The sequence below is a fragment of the Silurus meridionalis genome, chromosome 18 (genome assembly GCF_014805685.1).
Source record: "Silurus meridionalis isolate SWU-2019-XX chromosome 18, ASM1480568v1, whole genome shotgun sequence".
NCBI lineage: Eukaryota > Metazoa > Chordata > Actinopteri > Siluriformes > Siluridae > Silurus > Silurus meridionalis.
The window spans coordinates 10,106,224-10,125,961 of record NC_060901.1 but is presented as its reverse complement, the minus strand read 5'-3'; the positions used below and the strand labels follow the sequence as shown (position 1 = coordinate 10,125,961).

The following is a 19,738-nucleotide window of genomic DNA, read 5'->3' as shown; positions in this document are numbered from 1 at the left end:
TTGGTAAAAGTCCTCGCTCAAGGTCACTGTTTTAAAGTTAAATAGAAAGGAAAATGTGCACAGTTGAAGCTGACAGGCAAACACCATTAAGCCCGAGTACAACAGCACTGATATTGGAAATAAGGAGGATAAAAAGGCAGATCTATTATCCTAAGCTCTCACTGAAATCTTTTTGGATCGATGGACCGGGCTCCCTGCAGAGGTGAAGGTGCCTGTATTCTTCCTCAGGGATTTGTCTGACCAGAAATACACCTCAAGCCTTTCCCAGGCTGTGTGTTATTTTGAATCCACTGAAGGCATTGCAGCACTAAGGTCTCCTTTTCTTTCTCTGTTCTTGCTCCACACACACACACACACACACACACACACACACACACACACACACACACACACGTCTCCAGGTGTTAAGCATCTGGAGGCAAGGTATATAGATTGCTCTGCCTTCGCTAATGTCTGCACTCATACATAATAATCCTGCACGAGTTTGAGATCTCAAATACCACCGACTAACAGGTACCTCAAACATCCCCTACAGTTATGATCTGTACATGATGATCATATTGAAATCTGCACGTTGTTTAGACACTTTACATAATGATTCACACATTTTGGCTCATTAATGCTCAGGTGATTATTTAAGTTTTACACAATTCACTTCTGCGACTAAGACCGATACTTGAACTCCACACTGTTAAAAGGAAAAGGCTTCGTTCTGTTTTTCTTTTTTTATGATTCTCTTATTTTCCTCTTTTCATTACACTATTTATTTTCATTTTTTTTTTTTATTTTCCATATTTGAATAAGAGGCACAAAGTTTTAAAAAATTTTCCTTTATCATGTCACATGATTTTATCTTTTTTCCCACCAGATTCATTTACTTTCACGATTCTATTCCCCTATTCATTTCTTTTTACAAGATCCACCTGATCTATTTTCATGATTACTTTTTCATGCGACATTTTACGAAATGTTCATTATGACTTTTGAAACTTACTGTATGACTTGTGTGACTTCTTTACACACTTCTTTACACAGTTCTTCACACTTGATCACATTTCACTTGATGCCATGTGCAATTTCAGTGCAAAACGAAATATGAAACAGAAATATGCGCTATATAGTTAAAAAACAAACAAACGGAAATCTGACTTCTTAAGCCAAACCCACAAAGTCGGTGGCACACAGGTGTGTATGATGTCTTTGGAATGTGGTTGCATAAAATTTTCCTCAAAATGTGAAGCAGGTTTAGAAAGCACATCTTAAAGAAAATGCACAAAAAAAAGATAACCTGATATATTTTATTTGTATGTATAGATACTGTAAATGAATTACGGTTGCAGCTGTAGATACGCACTTGTCAAGCAAAATGTGTACCGTAATTTCCGGACTATTAAGCGCACCCAAATATAGGCAGCACCCACTGAATTTTACAAAGATTTTTATTTTGAACATAAATACACCTGTCTATAAGCCGCAGGTGTCTACATTAAAACTAATGAACTTTACACAGGCTTTAACAAAAGACAGGGTCTGTTACACGGCTTGTATCTAAACAGTAGCCTACCAAGAAAGTCATTGTTCACTGTCTTCCTGCTTCCTTTCACAACTATTTCTCAAAGTTCAAAGTTTATTTTTTGGCATCATTGTGCGTTTAAAAATCACCATCGGTGAAGCTTTTCTCCCGATGCCGTGCAGCTCAGAACACAGGTGAAGTGTGTTTTTCATGCCCGGTTGTTTTCAGCGTGACGAATGATTCGCATTTCCTGTTGACAGTCTGAGTGAGCGGCAGGTCAAACATCAGAGGAACATCATCTATATTTATGATGTGGTGCGGCCCGATTCAGTGGGAGCGCATCTGATTTAATATAAAGAGTTTCATTGGTTCACCTGAACCCGAATGCCAATTTCATTGGTCTAATGTTATGGCGCTCAGTTTTTTGGCATGAAGTTTGTGAAACCGAGAAAACCCAGGAAAAATCCATAAATTCGCCGCTTTATTGTTTAAAAGCGTGAAAAAAGTAGCAGCTTATAGTCCGGAAAATACGGTAGTTTTACCGAATAATCCTGGAGCAAACCTAAACACAACAGTACCAAGAGCAAGATGCCTCTAGCACAAGATTTCTCACAGAGCTCTAACAACAGCATTAATAATACAAAACTCATCCCCACACACACACACTATAAAAAAGTAGCAGCAATCTCAGTTATATACAATCTATATATGTATCAGTTAATGTAGTGCCCTTGTCTATGTAAAATCTTTTACTGCCATAAAACATCTCTTCAAATAAATAAAAACACTCATTAGGTCACTCACAGACTTTAGTCAGGGAATAAAAATCAATTTCAGTTGGTTTGCTATGATTTCGATCTATAATCTATTGAAATAAATGCATCAGAATATCAAAAGAAACAACCCAATACGTAGAGTAAAAAGGAACAGAAACCGTGGAGAGAGAAACATTCAACCCGAAGATGTGCTTGTTGGAAACATTTTATTACACAGGAATTCATTAGAATGTACATAAAATGTGAGAGATCAACCTCATTTCTTCTACCCCCTACCCCCCCTCAAAAAAATCATAAATATTTAACATTTATAATTATAATTTGTTCTGACATTCAAAGCTGTAAATTTGTTATAGCTACACACTTTCTTTTAAAAACATTGTATTTACAATAGAGAAGGTATTGTATTTGGCATAATTACAAAGACATTATTATATAATTTACACATTTCTTTTTCAAGCATTGATTCATGTGGAGATGTTTGTCCAAAGTTTGAAAATTATTTAAAACGATTTTAATTTTCCTACAAAGAAAAGAAGCAGTGAAAAGAGGTGATCGATACGTTTCTATTTTTCTGTTTATAAATTGAGGAGCTATTGTTCATTTTCAGGGCACAGTAACCAGGCTCTTACAGGACTGCTATAAAGGCCCAAATCTCTAACATTTCTGTGTAAAGGATTATGTCCAGAAAAACCGCAGCCGATGAATAGCCAGATTGAATTATAAATAGGGCGGTGACAATATACAAACGTATACAATACGGTAAATTTGCACATACATGATTTTCAATGTTACAAAATTTTGAACATTAAATGATTCGATACAAAAAAAAAATCTCAACAAAAAAATATAAAAAACTGACACTATATTATAATTATACCACAAGACAATATTGGAATTCTCCAATCTGACTAGTCACAAGGTGTTTATTATTTTCCCAGCATCTCTGGCAGAATCAACGTTTGTAAAGCAATTGACAGTGTGTATATCACTGGCCTTGTTAGCTGTAAAGCTGTTCCTGTAGGTTTTTTGTGTGTTGATGAACGGCTTCGCTGTTTCTTGCCGGTGAACTGTTTCTCTGGTTACTAACCATTATTCTTGTTAACGTCATGAGAAAGAAAATGAGTGGTGGGTGATGGAATGATTGTTTACAGCTGCTATAATTAATAAGCAGTATACAGATTACAATTATGTTCTCAAATAAAAAAAGGAATTTGTCATTTGTTACTAGAAATGTAGATATTTTCGAGCAGGATCACTAACGTTGTACCTGAACACCACCACCTTATTGTGGAGAATTTTTCTCGAACATTACACACAATCATGTTTTTACTTCATATAGTTCATACCTTAAATATGACTGTGAGGCTAATCTATGGAGCAGCTGGGAGACTGTGGGACTGCTCTGAGATCCACTGACACAAAATAGTAATGAATAAGTGTAAATGTATTAAACTTGGTATATTATGAACTCAGTGTGATTATAGTGGTAAATCAGAATCATTATAATTAATCATTACTCAGGTATATTGTCACAGCTCTATAGCTGTGTCCTACTGGCAGTTTTGAGCAACTTGGGTAGATGGACAGTGCATGCAACCGGCATAGTAGAATGTGACTATAAAGAATGGCAGACTTTATTTTTGTAAAGACTCCATCAATTTCAGCACACATTAAAAAAAAAGTCAGTCACTACACACCTTAATTAGGCTGGCTCCTGCTATGCCTATGGGCAGATGCTTCTGCCTTCAGCTCCTTTCCTAAATATTACTCAGCCAGTATAATGAGAGTACCAGCCTGTCACCGGATTTTTCCAGTTACGCCAATGACTATTCCAATTGTACTTTCACATGGCTGTTAAAAATAATAATAAGAGTGTAAAAAATGTTTAAAGCAGAAACTTAATGTCAATCTTGAGCTGGAAAATAAAAATACAGTATGACAGTTTCTCTGTTCCTTTGGCACAATACCAGGTAGACTAACTCGAGCATTCGACTCGTGTGGTTAGGCTTTATTACAAAAGCGTCAGCTGCGAGTGCTGACCAAATCATGTACACCATAAATCTCATCCTAACAAGTAAGTGATGGATGAATGTTTTGTATAAACTGACTGCTGTATTATCTACAAATGTGCTCAAATCAATAAGACCATAACCTCTTAAATTGTTTAGAATAAGTTCTTGCAGATGAATAAAAGGGTTTGGTGATCTAGTGCCGATATGAAAAGCCGAATGGAGGCCTTTAGCACCTCTCTGAGCCATTTAAAAAAGGAGAACGTACTTAAATGTACTTAGAAACGTGCATTACCCAATGGTAAAATATTCTGTTTGCAATACTTAAGGCAAAAACATACGTTTCATATCAGTATTTACACAATGTAAAAATGCTTCTGTTTTCAGAGCATCTTGATCTGTGATTGCTGAAAAGTGCAGGAAAAAGCACTCCCACCCCCCCGCCATATCCTCCCACCTACCCAGTCTGTTTCTTATGTAAATTAAAAGTGTGGGTTATCAACCCAAAGAGAGAAAGTGCAATTAGTGGCACATGGTATTTTCTTCCAGCAGCACTAAAGCTGAGAGATTTTCCTGGGAAGGGGGCGGGGGCGGGGCAGCTGCTCCACTGGCTTAACACTGCGAAGCTGGTGGGGTTTTGGTGGAATGGGTGGAGCATCAGCAGTTGTGGGAATGGAGAGGCTGTGAGGGAGGGGCACCGGTCTCCGCGGGTGGGTGCTGTAAGGGGGCGGAGTCTTGTTTTCTCGCCTATAAAGCTCATCCGAGCCACTGGAGGCAGAGGTGGGAAAGGCGTGGTCAGTGGAGGGTGTGACTTCGGTGCCTGAGACTTCAGAAACACTGCAGCGGCTGAGAGAGGAGATACCGCTGCTGTAGCTGCCAGAGAGCCCTGGGGAGTTGGGTACAAGCCCTGCTGGTAGGCACTCTGTAGGCGAGGGCGTGAAGGGAGGGACAGAGTACTGCACACACACAAATAAACAAAAATGTCACAAGAGGGTAAACATCCGGTAATAGTCATTCAGGGCAATAGTTACAATAATGATTCATGAGCTCTGAAACAGTGAGTTGCATAAGTATTCATTCCTCCTGAAAGACTCTAACTTTCAAAGATGCTACAATAAAAAAAACAATTTGCGCTAAACTGATGCTGACAAACATAAAATGCACCCCCATTATTCTATATATTTACCTTTAGCACTACATCAGTTGTCCACATGACACTAAATGTAGGATAAAATCTCATTTTAATAAGCAAATGTCCGATGAGATGGAGGTGATATGGTTACTTAAAGATTTCATTAACAACTGGGGGAAACGTGTTGCACTAGATTGGACCTACATTAGACTCCTAAATGAAAAATACTGCAGAGAAAATTGGTCTTTACTCATAAAGTAATTTTTTTCCTGCTTAATTCAACCAGCACTGTTAAAGTAGTTCATTGGCCAAGTACATGATCGCATACATATTTCAGAGCAATGTGGAACATGCAATATAATTAGACATTTGAACAGAATTCTAAAGAAATGACTGCTGCTCAATTTTTCATGAAATAACCGCCACAATCAGACCTACTCCAGAGAAAGACTTCCCAATTAATTTAGCAAGTGTATACGCAGACATTTTCACAGCCACCCACTCTTTGGATATTATAAATGATGCATACTCTATGAGATGCCTAATTTAAAACAAACTGCTAGCCAATCCATTTTCAAAGTGCTGTTCAGAGCTTTTCATGGCACTTGAATATACTCGACACTTTTGTCCTTTCACAGTCTGTAACCTGTGAACTGATAACGCAGTGAAGGGCTCTGTGTGGACTCTACATGCACAGTATCCATGTGTGCGAGTCTGTGTCCAGGGCTCGGAAGCTGTCTACACCTGAACCTTGGTCCATTAAATACAAAGAGAGTAAAAAATCTGTTTTAATACAAGCTGATTTTTGCTCACTGTTACAGTGCAATCTATACCAAGCATAGAGCATACACAAAGCTCCCACCACTGCCTCTGAATATCCCATCGCACACATTTTCATTTCTCTACATACTGTTTTTTTAAGGTAACGCACAATGATTAGTGATAATCTGACTTGCAGAAAGGCTGAACTGAAATCGATATGCACTGCTCGATGAAGACATGACAAAGGGAAAAAGGGTACAATTACTTGCTCTGGAACAAATGTGTTCAAAAATGGGGAGAAACGCTGATTAGTCCAAACAGCAAAGAGGATTGTAGTGGTTTTAGCGCCTTCTCACCTCTGAAGGCAAATAAATCGTCTACTCATGCAGTGGAAAGGATTAAGTCGTATGATTTTAAAGTGTACCTACCATGAAAGTTAGTGTGCATAAGGTATTTAAATACTGAAAACTCTTAGATTTTTCGTTTCATCCAGCATGCACATGAATGTGTTTATGCAGAGAGCGCCACTGTGTTGGAGTTCAAATGTGCATTGGGAATGGACAAAGGCTCAGAAGCAGATGCTGTACTCTCATACTGGCAGGAGCAGCTGGCCAGATATGAAGCACGACCCTTGAATCTACTGTCCTGTAGTCTTACACTACAAGGGACATAAATCAGATTTACTAATTTACACCAGAAGCAACAATCAAAGCTGCTGTGACAACTTTCATTTTACGGTGTGCTTGCTTGCGGCTCTCACTCCGTCTTTTCATTTTATACAAAATATATACACTGGTAAGTATAGCATGCAAATACATGTACTGTTCATCAGATTTTTCTAATTGGATACCATAGAAGGTTTGTTAACCCAATTATAATTTCATCATCTATATCATTCTGATGCAGACGTAATTTTAACATAGTCGCTGTTTACTTGCATTTTCTAGTTCAGGCAACTCAATCATACTTTTCACAAGCACAATAGCAAAATCCCTGGATATCACAATTAGCAGTGTCAAATAAAATACATGAAATCTGAAGAAAAAACAAATAGACAAACCAACAAACCTTTTGTGGTGATCTTGATACTGGACCTGGCGACTGTGATCTCATATTTTTAGCAGGAGACCCTGTAAAAAAAAAAAAAAAAGAAACAAACAAACAAACAAAAAAAAAACATTCCTCATTATTTGACACAAACATTTGTGACGATTAACTTAAGCTATCAGCCACATGGCCATAGCCATCTTGGAAGGAAGGAAACATATTGCTATACGCTCAAGGTTCCTGCTAAGTGACTCGCACATCTGGCAGCTGTTTCCTTTTTTGGAAAACAGGCTCCATTAAAAGCCTCCACTGTCAATTTTATAAGATATATGACAGAAGGGACAAACAGCAGATTATGGTCTATAAACTACTTCCTGTCTGGGTTGTGTTCAAAAAACATTGCAAGCTTTGTTACTGGAACACTTGGCTTTAATGACAAGTGAGCATCTGTGCATGTGTTTAGGAAAGAGCCATGCTGATGTAATACAGGTGATACTTAACATGTTAATATAGTCACTGGCAATCCAGTCAAGGCTACTGAACAGACAAAGAGATAAGATCCAATGTCTGCTACCTGCATTGAGGTGTCAATTTCCAGCATTTTGAAATAGAAATATAATAGAATTAATCTTCTTTCCTCATCTACTGGGATAGATTTTTTTTAAACAATAATATAGAACCAGACAGCTACTGAAGCAAAGGAACCAAGGATCTGTAGAATTAATCTTGTTATTCTGAAGGGAATGTCACTTTATTGCTAAATATAAATATAAAAACAGCAAATATTCTGGGCACACAAATGTAGCATTCCACAAGGGGCTGTTCTAGGACCAATGCTGCTTTCAAAACATATATGGTCCTAGTGCATCTTAGAAACTTATTTAATAAAAGCAATGATATGCTAGAAAATGTTTTCTTTACCACATCTAGCTTAGACTTCGGTCAAATCTTATTTTTGTGATATTTAAAAGGCTCTAGTTAACCTAGAACACAGCACACTGCAGAACCTTGCCACATAAATAAGGTTAATCTAAACTCAGGTGCAGATAAACCTGTTGCAAAGTGATGAAAATTGAGGAAAAGAGGATAGAAGCAGAAAAAGGAAAAGGCTAAAGCAGAGGCAGGTTGGAAAGCAGGAGATTCAGATCATCATTTGAGGATTTAATTAAGCCTAGAGGTGTCATGCAGATTAGAAAGAAACGCTATGAGAAGGCTCATCTCTTCAACAAGGATTATATCATGAGTGAGAGCAACTGCAATCCCTTTAAAGTAGATGTGCTTTTCTCCCTTAACACATGCAGGTCAAGTTTACCTTTAGATTCCAACTGACTGATCCACTTAAAACCAGAAAGTCTTGACAGCACAAGCAAATATAAAACCTTTGAAAACATTTTTTTACTGAAGGAATACTAAATAAAAGTCTAGCATTAAGGATAGAGTAGGAATACCGTTAAAGGCCGTGAGAAACCAGAAAGAAGGCAAACCTTATGGTAGACAAAAGTTAAAAGGGTTACGAAAAGTATTAGTGTCGACGAAGGTGGTTAGTGTTATTCGGCACGCTTCTTTAATTAATATTTTTTTTTTACCTGAATACGGAGGCCTAGGAGGGACAGGGGGGCAAAACTGCTTTCCAACAAAGTCAGAGAATGGTGTATCAAGACTCCAGCTGCTTGGGGCAGGCTTGACCACTTTCACACACAAAACATGCAGCTCTGGTCAGTTCAGTTAGCTTAGGATCATCAAAGTCTAACAGCCTACAGAGGGTTCTTATTTACAGCTTTCAAAGAAGAACTGCCATAGGCATGATTTGCTACACACCAGGTAAAGATAGAAAAACACGTCTTTTTTTTTCTTTTCATTTTTCACTGGCTTATTGAACGTGCAGTTGTCACAGGAGACTAACTTCTACTTTCATCCCAGGTTATTAAAGCCTTCTCGTATTAAATTCAATTTCTACCTCATGTCTTCTAATCTTCACCAACAGTTCAAAGAAAACAATCGAAACATTGGTCTTTTTTTTTTAATTAAACAACAGAGTATCTCAAGTAGATTTAACGAATCCCTTTGGAATATGCAATTGTGGATCTATACTCTGGCTTGTACCATTAAAACACATACAGTAAGAATTTATAAATAAACATTTTATTCAAACTACCGGTATGTTTATTCTTCTGTTCAGTTAAACCCAACACAGAGGAAAAACCCACTGCTCTTGAGAATCTAGATCTGCCTCTGCACCCACATCGCATTAAATCCATGAAAATTCCTCGCTCTATTTGAATAGCGAAGACAGCGGCACTGAGGAACTTGTGTGAGTCAGTCACAGTTATAGCTGCAGCAAAAAATAAATAAAAAAACTGTATAAGAAAGTTGAACTGTCAGCTACCATCATATCAAGCTAGATAATCTTAAGAGCGTTTCACAAAACAAACCTTTCAACCACACTGAGACCCAGTGCATGTAGGAAACTGTGTGTGGGCAGGAGCAGTGTAAAGTTGAGCACAGATTAATGCAGCTCACCTTTGTCTGGAATGGAGATGTTGGGATCGCTGCGAGGCAGAGAGGCATCACCTGCTGGGTGTGGGATCATCCTCTGCAGAAGAGCCATAAACTATTTTTAACCATCATTTTTGATGTCACTCTTTGTTAACACAAGCTGTAATAGAAACTGCCGCATAAAACCGCTAGTATGTCCATATACGGTGTTCTGCATCAGTGCCTAAGTGGGTGGTGGGGGTTATATTTGTTGCACATAAAGATATATTTATACCAGGGTTATTCAATATATACAACTGCAAAACTAAAATTTTTTTTTACCTTTGTGTATATGACCATGAACTCTATGGTCATATACTGGGGGGAAGGGAGAAAAACAAAAACATCCACAATTAAGCAAGAACTAAATCACTCCGAATGAATATGTAATATGTATCTACCTTAAAACACAGGGAGGTCTTTGTGCAAATTGCTGAAAGATCATTTTGGGGACAACAATCATATGCACAAATTTTGTCTAGCCAAAGTGCAAGTATTACATTTGCGAAGTTTGTTTCTGCCAGCTGAAAATAAAATTGTATTATTTATGAATATAATGTTTATGTGTTAGGCCTTAATGTTTCTTATAAATCTATGCTTCTCAAAATAATAATTCAATACACTATCAATCGTCCCATACAAACAGCATTTTAAAGGAATTTCATTGCTGTTTATAGTAAACAGAACTTTGATGCACACTATTGTAATCATTTACTGTTGGTTTTAGATTCTGGGTTTAATTTCACTCTTGTAAGAGTCTTGTTTAGATCAGAACTACTGAGGGGAAAAAAAAAAAAAATAAAAAATATATATATATATATATATATATATATATATATATATATATATATATATATATACACACACACACAACAATTTTTTTGGTGGATTTTTCATGCCATAAAATCTCATTCTTAATCAATAAGACGTGATACAGAAAATTGCTTAAATTAACATTAACAGAAAAAAATATAATTTTGATTGATAAATTGCATACAAAAATATCGGTGAAAACAAAATCCAAAAATTGTTCTTCTTTCAGTTTCTCCCATTAGCGGTTGCCACAGCGGATCATCCGTCTCCATACCCCCTGTCCTGTACATCTGCCTCTTTCAACCCAACCACCTGCATGTCTTCCCTCACCACATCCATAAACCTCCTCCTTGGCTTTCCTCTTTTCCTCCTTCCTGGCAACACCATCCTCAGCATTCTCCTACCGATATACCCCATGTCCCTCCTCTGCACATGTCCAAACCATCTCAATCTCACCTTCACCTTGTCCCCAAAACGTCCTGCATGCTCTGTCCCTCTAATAAACTCATTTAATTGCGATATTACATTAAAATACAAATACAGTGTGTTCAAAAAAATCTTTTAAATTAATTTTTATAATCGAATTACTCAAGGAATCATTACAGCGCTAATATAGTTCCAAAAAGTTGCTCTCATTCTCTCTCCAAAAGCAGCATCATATTTAACTATTGTAATACATATGGCTAGATAAAAAAAAAAAAACAAAGGATAAGAATCTAAAGCCTGGTACAGAACAAGCTGATGGACATCCGTCTGGGAATGCCGGGGGGGAGCAGACTGGGTGTTTTAAGTGGCGGTCGGCTTAAGTCTTTAAGTTGGCTCTGGTTGAACGGCATCAGCTGTTTCTCGGCTGATTCTGTATGCCGAATCAGCGGCGGAGCTCGTTGGCGAGAAAGAGAATCTGATTGGCTAATTAGATTATCGACATGGAAAAACTGGAACAATGACTGCTTGTAGTCATTCTTGTTCGTGTTTTTCAAACGTAGCAGACATAATTGAAAAAAAGCTACATGTATCCGTTAGTATTGATGGTGGCGGGTAGAATTGCTGCTTGCTTCAGATATTTTAACTCTCCTGGTTTCCCTGTTTGGATGCCAAATACAGAATACAGACTACTGCCACCGACTGGTATGAGAGAGTTATGTTCTCTCACACAAGCGCAGAACGTACACGCATGGTTTGGCAGCTCAGATGAGCCTGCCTAATAATCACCTGATTTGCAGCACAATCGGCCGACGCCGATTAATTAAAAATACAAAATGCCAAAAACCGGCCAGATTAATTGGCCGGTCAATCAACCTCTAGGTAAAACATTACAGCATTACAACATCTATCAATAGAAAGCCAGCAGGAGCGCTGCTCCAGATATAATTTAGGTAAAGGACCATATTCAGTTTAGCAGTGAAAATGAAATGACATTACGTGTGGTGCTGCGATGATTGTATTTACTAGAGCAGCGCTGCTGGGAGCAACTGGCTACATTATTACACACAGAGACCTTATTGGTCCTCAATAGTTAATTTGCGCATGATGTGTTTATAGCCTTCTCGCCTTGATCACTATCAGGTTCTTATCATGGGACCACGTCTGTTGGCTGGATATTTTTGGTTTCATCCCAGCAGCACAACGAGTTTCTCAGTCTTACGCATACCATGTCAGTATGACTGCTGTGCCGAGAACAGTGCAAATCTGGTCAGTGGTGGTCTTATGGTGGCCCCTGTTCAAATGATGGATGGGATAGACTAGGACTGACAGATTACACATAGCTGTACAAGATAAGACAGTAATTGTTTGCCCTCAATGTGCTCCTATTGGGCCAAGGAATATAGATATATTGTACTTACTGAAGGATAAAAAAGAAAAAAGAAAACACACTGAGCTGGTATTTTGTACTTAAAAAAATAAAAATAAAGCATGAAGTGTATTCTCAGAACAAAGCCGTATACAGTACAAGGTCCAAGGTTTTGCATTAAAAAATTCTGCAGTTAAGGTTGGCTAGAATTCTATATTAAAGAGTATATATAGTATATTTACCTGTGTGGGATCAAGAGGATTGGGAAATACAGCGCTACAGGGTCTATCCCTTGGAGAGAGGCAGGAGTTCTCCCGGACATGCTTGTGTTTCTCTGACAGTTGAGGTGAGCCTGAGAAATATAAAGACAAAGTTAAAAATGAGTCAAACTATATTCTTGTGTACATGACACACAACCGTAACTCCTCCTTTTGTGCTGCATTTCCTGTCTTGCTAAGTAGCCAGACGCAGGAGCAATATTCCTCTCCCCACGTAGCCCTCCTGCCTGGGTGAGAATTGGCCTCCGATGGTGACAGACGGCTATTTGGCAGTGAGATAGAGTTCCAGACAGATGGAACAGCCCGTGCTCTCTCTGCTCCATCACCAGGGAACAGCACTCACATGCCACTTCACCTCAACATGATAGCCACCAGCTACACTGTTCGGACATTGCTGCCTGTAATACTCCTGGACACGACAGGTAGACTTTAGAGGTAAGCTTTAAGCAGGAGTAAAAGCAGGCTGCTAAAATAAAATTTATAAGAGGTCCTGTGTTTATTTTTATTTGAGTATCTTATTACACTGAAGAGCACTGTGGAGCTGAATAGAGAGAGGTTTGTGTGTGTGACCATGCATAGGCATCTAATATACAGACTGTTCTCCCAAAGATCTTCCCTTAGTTGCTGGTTCGATGATAAGGCCTAAGACAGTGTTTTATAAGCCTGTGAAATACACAGTCTGAGCTTTGAGGACATGTGGAATGTGTGCTCTCACCTCGGGCACTGGAGGGGGCTGAGCTGGTCACATTTGGAGAGGCTGAGTGATTGGAGCTGAGACTCGAGGTAGATGGACTGGGCTGAGATTTGAAAAAAAAACAAAACAATGCACAGTTACAAACAATTAATTGTGCCATAGATCGATGTAGCACACCATATCACTGAAGAAGATATAATCCAAGATAAAAGCTTGAGTGCGCTATTATCGTTCTAATCCAGGTTTTCTTTTCCAGCCAAGAATCTTAAGTGTCATAGAGGGGGGAAAATAAACGTGAGAAAAGATTAAGCAGAAGAGTGAAAAAGAAAGAAAAGGAGACAGAGATGAAAATAGCATAAGCACAATTGAGCAGGAGATAAAACTAAAAGTAGGGAGTGTGATTAGTAGAAAAGATGGAAAACTCACTGCAGAGAAGAGAAGAGAAGATAAAGAGATGTAAGAGAAGGGGTAGTTAGGGTTAAGGGGGCATGCTGATTTTGAGCCTGAGAGCTTTCCTGAGCCTGTGTGTGCGTGTGTGTGTGTGTGTGTTGAGCTGTCAGGCAGACAGTGTGTTCTGGGCCAGAGCGCTCACCTGCATGTTGAAGACTTCGTCTGAGCTTTCCGACTGCCCAGTGATGTTGCTCACTTCATTGGAGGCTTGCGATGACAGAGAAGACGAAGAGTACCGGTTTACTGCTGGATAGCTGAGTGGACTGTATGTGCGCACACACACACATACACACAAAAACAGGGTGTTAGAACTCAGTTACCATATGGTGCTTTTATATAAATAAAAAGTAGCAAAGCAGTAGAAATATCTGAATTTAGCTGCTATTACAGCTTGACAATTGTGGTAGGAATTGTGCTAAAACTGAAAAGCTTACAGCTTAATGAATGTAAATGGATATAGACATGGTGCTATCTTCTCATAGCAGTGCTTTGTTTAATCTCCACACTCTCAGAGAATCCTACACTTGTATATCAATCAGATCTTTTAGCCTTTGTGTGTCTCACCTGCGGCGGGGCACGACACGTCCTCCCTCTACATTTAAAATGTTGGGCATTGAGTTTCTCCCGACCCGTGGGCTTCCATTGGAAAAATGGATAGGACTGGCTCTCATGAAGGTTGGGAGCTCCTGAGGGATGTACAAGGAGATAATAGGCATAAGAGGCATACATAATTATCTAACACAAAGCCTCTTCCTGAGCCCCTGTATTTGACAGCAGTTTGAGGGTTTACCTGAATCCCTAGGCTAGACTTCATGAGTTGGAACTGATCCACAAGTTTTTTATGTAGTGGCCGCATGTCCTGTGGAACAAACTTCTCATGGACAGTCAGGCCAAATTCTAGTATTTGTGCCTGGGGGAGAGAGCGAGAGCGAGAGCGAGAGCGAGAGCGAGAGAGAGAGATGCTTGTACATGTTGACATGCATTCCACATTAATTTAACATATTAGAGAGAAGGTACTTTATTTTATGCTATATAGATGATGTAAAAGTAAGCGGAAAAAAAATCAAATAGTTTTTTATTTCCTCTATGTATGCAGTTCATAAATTAATTTCACTCAAGATTTATGTTGCAAATTATGTAATAAAAAAAAAAAAAAAAAAAAAAGATTAAAAGGAGGACTAGAAGGGAAAAGTATATTGCTATTGTGTTAAAAGATGAATCAATACTGACCTGTTCAAACATGAGTTCTCTAAGGCGTCCAATCTTATCTCCGTCCTCCGGGTGATTCATCATGTAGTCTTTCACAAAGAATGCCTGCATAAGACAGACACACACACACACACACACACACACACACACAACACCACAGTTACTTACAATCAATTACCCCACCCAAAAATGACTGATGTTGTGCGCATACACATCCCACACATTCTTCAAAGCAAAAGATGGAGGATGGTAATCTTTCTGGAGCTGCTTCAAAGCTTTGGCTGCTTTATGGACAAAAATTTCTGGACACCCTTCCTTGTGTGCTTTTTAAAAACCATTCCACATCTAGTCTCCATTTGCAGTTATAATAACCTCCACTCTTCTGGGAAGATGTTTCACTAGATTTCAAAGTGTGCTTGTAGAGATTTGTGATCATTCAGCCATGAGAGTGTTAGTAAAGTCAGGTACTGATGTAGGCTGAAGAGGCCTGGGGTGCAGTCAGTGCTCCAATTTATCCCAAAGGTTTTCAGTTTAGAACTTTATAGCAAGCCACAAAAGATCTTCCACTCCAACCCATGTAAACCATATCTTCACAGGGGCATTGTCAAGCTGGAACAGGTCTGAGTCTCCTTAGTCCAAGTGAAGGGAAAATGTAATGCTACCGCATCCAAAGACATGCTGTACAATTGTGTGCCTCCAACTTTGTGATAAAATCAGGTGTTCCAGTACTGGGAGTTTGGAATGGCCTATAGTTAAGAGATAGTGTGTGGTGATCCATGTTTTCAGGAACACTTGTAGAAGCAGAGGTCATTTTCTAGCCTCCAGGTACATTGTCCCATTGTGCTATTTATGAACATTAATTATTTACATTTGAATACTATTTGTCAAGGTGGCAAAAAAAATTTTTCAGTTACTTAAGAAACACAGGGCAAAAAAACAATGCTTTAAAAAAGCACGGCACTTTAATGTAATGCCATTGAGAACAGAGCTCACAGACTTGAAAATAATTGTGTGAAAGAGAGAGCATGAGGGAATCTGGAAAATAGAGCTAGATGTGTTTGCAATCTCTTCCAAGAATAATGGCTGTGTATCTCCAAAGAGCCAGCCAGAGAGGAGAAGCTACAGGAGGGTACGCCATCCTCCCACCACAAAGAGTCACACAGAGAGGCTTCAGTGCTGTAAATCTGATATGGCATATGCTCCGGCATCACTCTCCACATCTGAGGACAAGCTAATAAACTACTACTGTTTGAACTCGTTCAGACTGTTTCCCAGGCAACGATTAAGCCGCTTAATACTTCAAATGACGTTCAGGGAGGAATTACTATTATCACTGCAATTAAGTGCAAGACTTAAGGCTCATTTTGTGCCTGGCTTGACTATGAATTATAAAAAAAAAAAGACTGCAAATGTTCCTTTAAAGTTTGTTTCTCACTTGATGCATATATCAATGTGTTGAAATGCATTACAGAATGGAGATTATTCTTCGTCTTGTTTCGCATCTTTAAAGAATACACACTGATGCTGGTGATTTGTGAATTCACTCATAAGGTGGGGAAAAAAAAACCTTTTAGAGTGTCAATTAAAACTGAGAAGTTTACAAATGTGAGAAAAGAAATAGATTTTCCCTTAAGGGAGAAAATGAAAAAGCAGCAAAAAATCTAAATATTAATAAACAAACAAACAAAAAAGGCAGATCAGTTTAAAACAAGCAGATTCGGGGCTACAATAAAAGATGTAATATTTAAACCGTAACATTTTCTTGCAAATAATTCAGAGTTTTGCAGGCTATGAGAAAAACACATGTCCACTAATGACTCCCTACCAGTACCATGCCTCTATCTACCTACACACAAGCATACATGCATACGGGTGGGCCGTGCCACATACAGACTTGACCCTTTATTAAAACACGGTTGCTATGCAACAGCTTCTATCCACCCTTTAGTCCGTGGCAGTTCTGACCCGACTCAGGTTCATGCAGCTTTCAAGATGTTGAACGCTTTCCAAGAGTTTTAATACCACAGAAAAAGAAAGTGCTTTGAAGGCTACACACTTCGTTCATTTCTCTACTGCACAGCGTGCACTAGGAGAGTGGAAAAACAGCGGGCTATCTAAAAAATTCTATCAAAGAGAAGACACTGCGCTACAAACTACAGAAGCGAGCTGCACCATTCTGCAGTTAATGAGGACGTGTAGAACATCCTAATAAATTTCTAAAGGCTCCAGAGAGCCAACCTTGGGGTCCACAACGTCTGACCTCAAAAGCAATGCCACAGAGCATGGAAATGACAACCTCACTTTGGATTACGGTAGGTGATTAAATACAAAGGTAATGCCTGGTTGTAATATTTACAGGTTTTTGCATGTGTATTTACTATTTATTAAAGGTTGCAGTGCAAAAAATGAAGTGCGCAGAAACATTTGTTCCTAATATTCATGCGTGAAATTGTTAGTGGGATTTAAATTCATGCAAATATTAGATGAATATGCAACATGACCCTGACTAAACCAGCAAACCCAACAATTTGCTAGCACTTAATTATAGGACGCTTGGTTTATAAGAACTTCAAGCCCCTAAAATGGGATCAGTGGCTGCAAACCCCTGGTTTACAGCAAGACCAACTAAACATAAGTCTCATGTAGCCTTTCATATGCACTTTGTATGTATCCTTGGCTTTCAATGTGCCTTCCTAATATTAAACTGCACCATAATTCTGTTTATCAACCCAGAGTACAGTAATACATCGGTGCTCGTCTGTAATTCGTTCTGGAACTTGTAACGTGTGCTGAAACTGACGCGTACCAAACCCAGTAGGTGGTTGCAATTTTGCCCGCTTTAGGATCCGTGATTTATGTTTAAAATGCACATAAAGCACAAGAGAGAACGCGTTCGCGAGCTAACATGAGACTCTTTATGCATCTGTTTGACTGCGAGATCGCGAGAGTTGGTGTCGGGCTCCGAGCATGCGATGAGTACCGAGGTATTACTGTACTAGAAATAATTTCCAACAAAAATGGTAGACCAAATTGTTCCTCGAGAGTATATTGTCAATGTAATGTTATGTACACAAACCAGGGAACACTTTATAGCCACCGATCAGGCACAGCATTATGACCACCTGCATAATATTGTGTTGGTCCCGTCGAGCATTAACACCATTAACTTCTTTAGCAATTTGAGCAACAGTAAGTCGTCTGTTGGATCGCCGGTTCACCACTGTTTCTTCCTTGGATCACTTTTGACAGATACTGACCACTGCAGACGGGGAACATCCCACAAGAGCTGCAGTTTTGGAGATGCTCTGACCCAGCCATCTAGCCATCACAGTTTGGCCCTTGTTGAACTCCGTCAAATCTTTCACTTGCCCATTTTTCCTGCTTCTAACACATCAACTTTAAAAACAAAATGTTCACATGCTGCCAAATAAATATATCCATTCACTAACAGGTGCCATGATGAAGAGATAATATTGTTATTGTAAGAGATAATATTGTATTGAAATGTTATTCACTTCTCCGGTTATCTTTATATTTGTATGTTGTAAATGTGGCTAAACTTCTAGGTTACTGAACAGTAAACCTGTTGTCTTATTTGATATAATGTAATAAGCACAACATACCTACGAGCTTCCAATACATGACTTCTGCCAAGAAAGTCTTTTGCTAAAATGCTGCCCAATTAACAGGAGGTAGTTAATTAGGAACACTGCTAGGATCACTTGAACTATGTCCTCACAATTATGCCTTTTAGTGGGTAAATTTGAAGAAGATTGTTGCACACCTCCTGGTAGCGAGCAAGGCCTCCATTCACAGCAGCGTCGATCACGCCATTTAAGCACATGGTGAGCGGGTTGATGTTCTGCATCTGGCGTGTCTGGCACTGCGTGATCAGTGTCCGCAGCTGCAGGTTCTTGTTTTCAATCACCTCGATGGCATTCTCCAGTGGGCTCACCTCCACCTGCACAAAAACACAAAGCCGTTACCGACGGGCCACTGCAGACGGGCAGTCCAGAAGCATAAAATCAGCAGCGGTGTGGAGGATCCTTTCTCTCACCAGATCTCTCTTCTCCACTTCAAACCAGCGGGAGATCCCTGGGAGACTCTGTACCAGGGTCATCGTTGTTCTCTCCACCCACAGACTCTGTGGGCCAAAGCAAATACACATTAACACATGAGCTGCTTGTGCCCTCAAGCGCAAGGCATCGTAAAAAGGCTAATAACACTGACAGTCTTACACTGACTCATGCACGGAAATACAATAACATCACTCCCTACGCATTCATTATCATCTCTGACTTGACAGCTACTATTAAATGCCGTTCTGCTTATTGAATGCCATTTGTATTGTCTCTCACAATGCATTGTACATTATGCTGGCTCTTTATTATTATTTTTTTTTTTGTAACACGAGTTATTATGTAAAGCAGTTCTACAATATGCCGAGACGCAGCTCTGCGGATTCAACAGATTCCCAGGTTAAATCAATCAGCACTAACAGTTAGATTTTCTAATATTCCTGTAACATTGTTGCTCGAAGTACGCAAGGCTGCAACTCCCATCTTTACCCCTGAGCACTGCATGCAGTCGATTTTCACCAAAACAAAGTTTATCCTCAGTTTGTTTAGTGTTTCTTCTTCATTACATCTCATATCCCATAAGTCTTACTCTGGATCGCATTCTCATCGAGTGTCTTGGGCTCGGTTCACCGATGCATAAAGAACA

The 19,738-nt window shown here is 39.1% G+C and overlaps 1 protein-coding gene across 1 annotated transcript in view; it reads right to left on the bottom strand.

The window, feature by feature from the left end:
• Positions 1-2,478: 2,478 nt before the first annotated feature.
• dock4b (dedicator of cytokinesis 4b) overlaps positions 2,479-19,738 on the bottom strand; it is a 92,511-nt gene continuing 75,251 nt past the window's right edge. The window contains 12 exon segments of the mRNA XM_046872831.1: positions 2,479-5,257; positions 7,264-7,325; positions 8,829-8,930; positions 9,763-9,835; positions 12,625-12,734; positions 13,376-13,457; positions 13,947-14,067; positions 14,369-14,490; positions 14,595-14,714; positions 15,035-15,118; positions 18,798-18,974; positions 19,071-19,157. Coding sequence (XP_046728787.1) covers positions 4,856-5,257; positions 7,264-7,325; positions 8,829-8,930; positions 9,763-9,835; positions 12,625-12,734; positions 13,376-13,457; positions 13,947-14,067; positions 14,369-14,490; positions 14,595-14,714; positions 15,035-15,118; positions 18,798-18,974; positions 19,071-19,157 — 1,542 coding nt within the window. The 3' untranslated portion in view covers positions 2,479-4,855.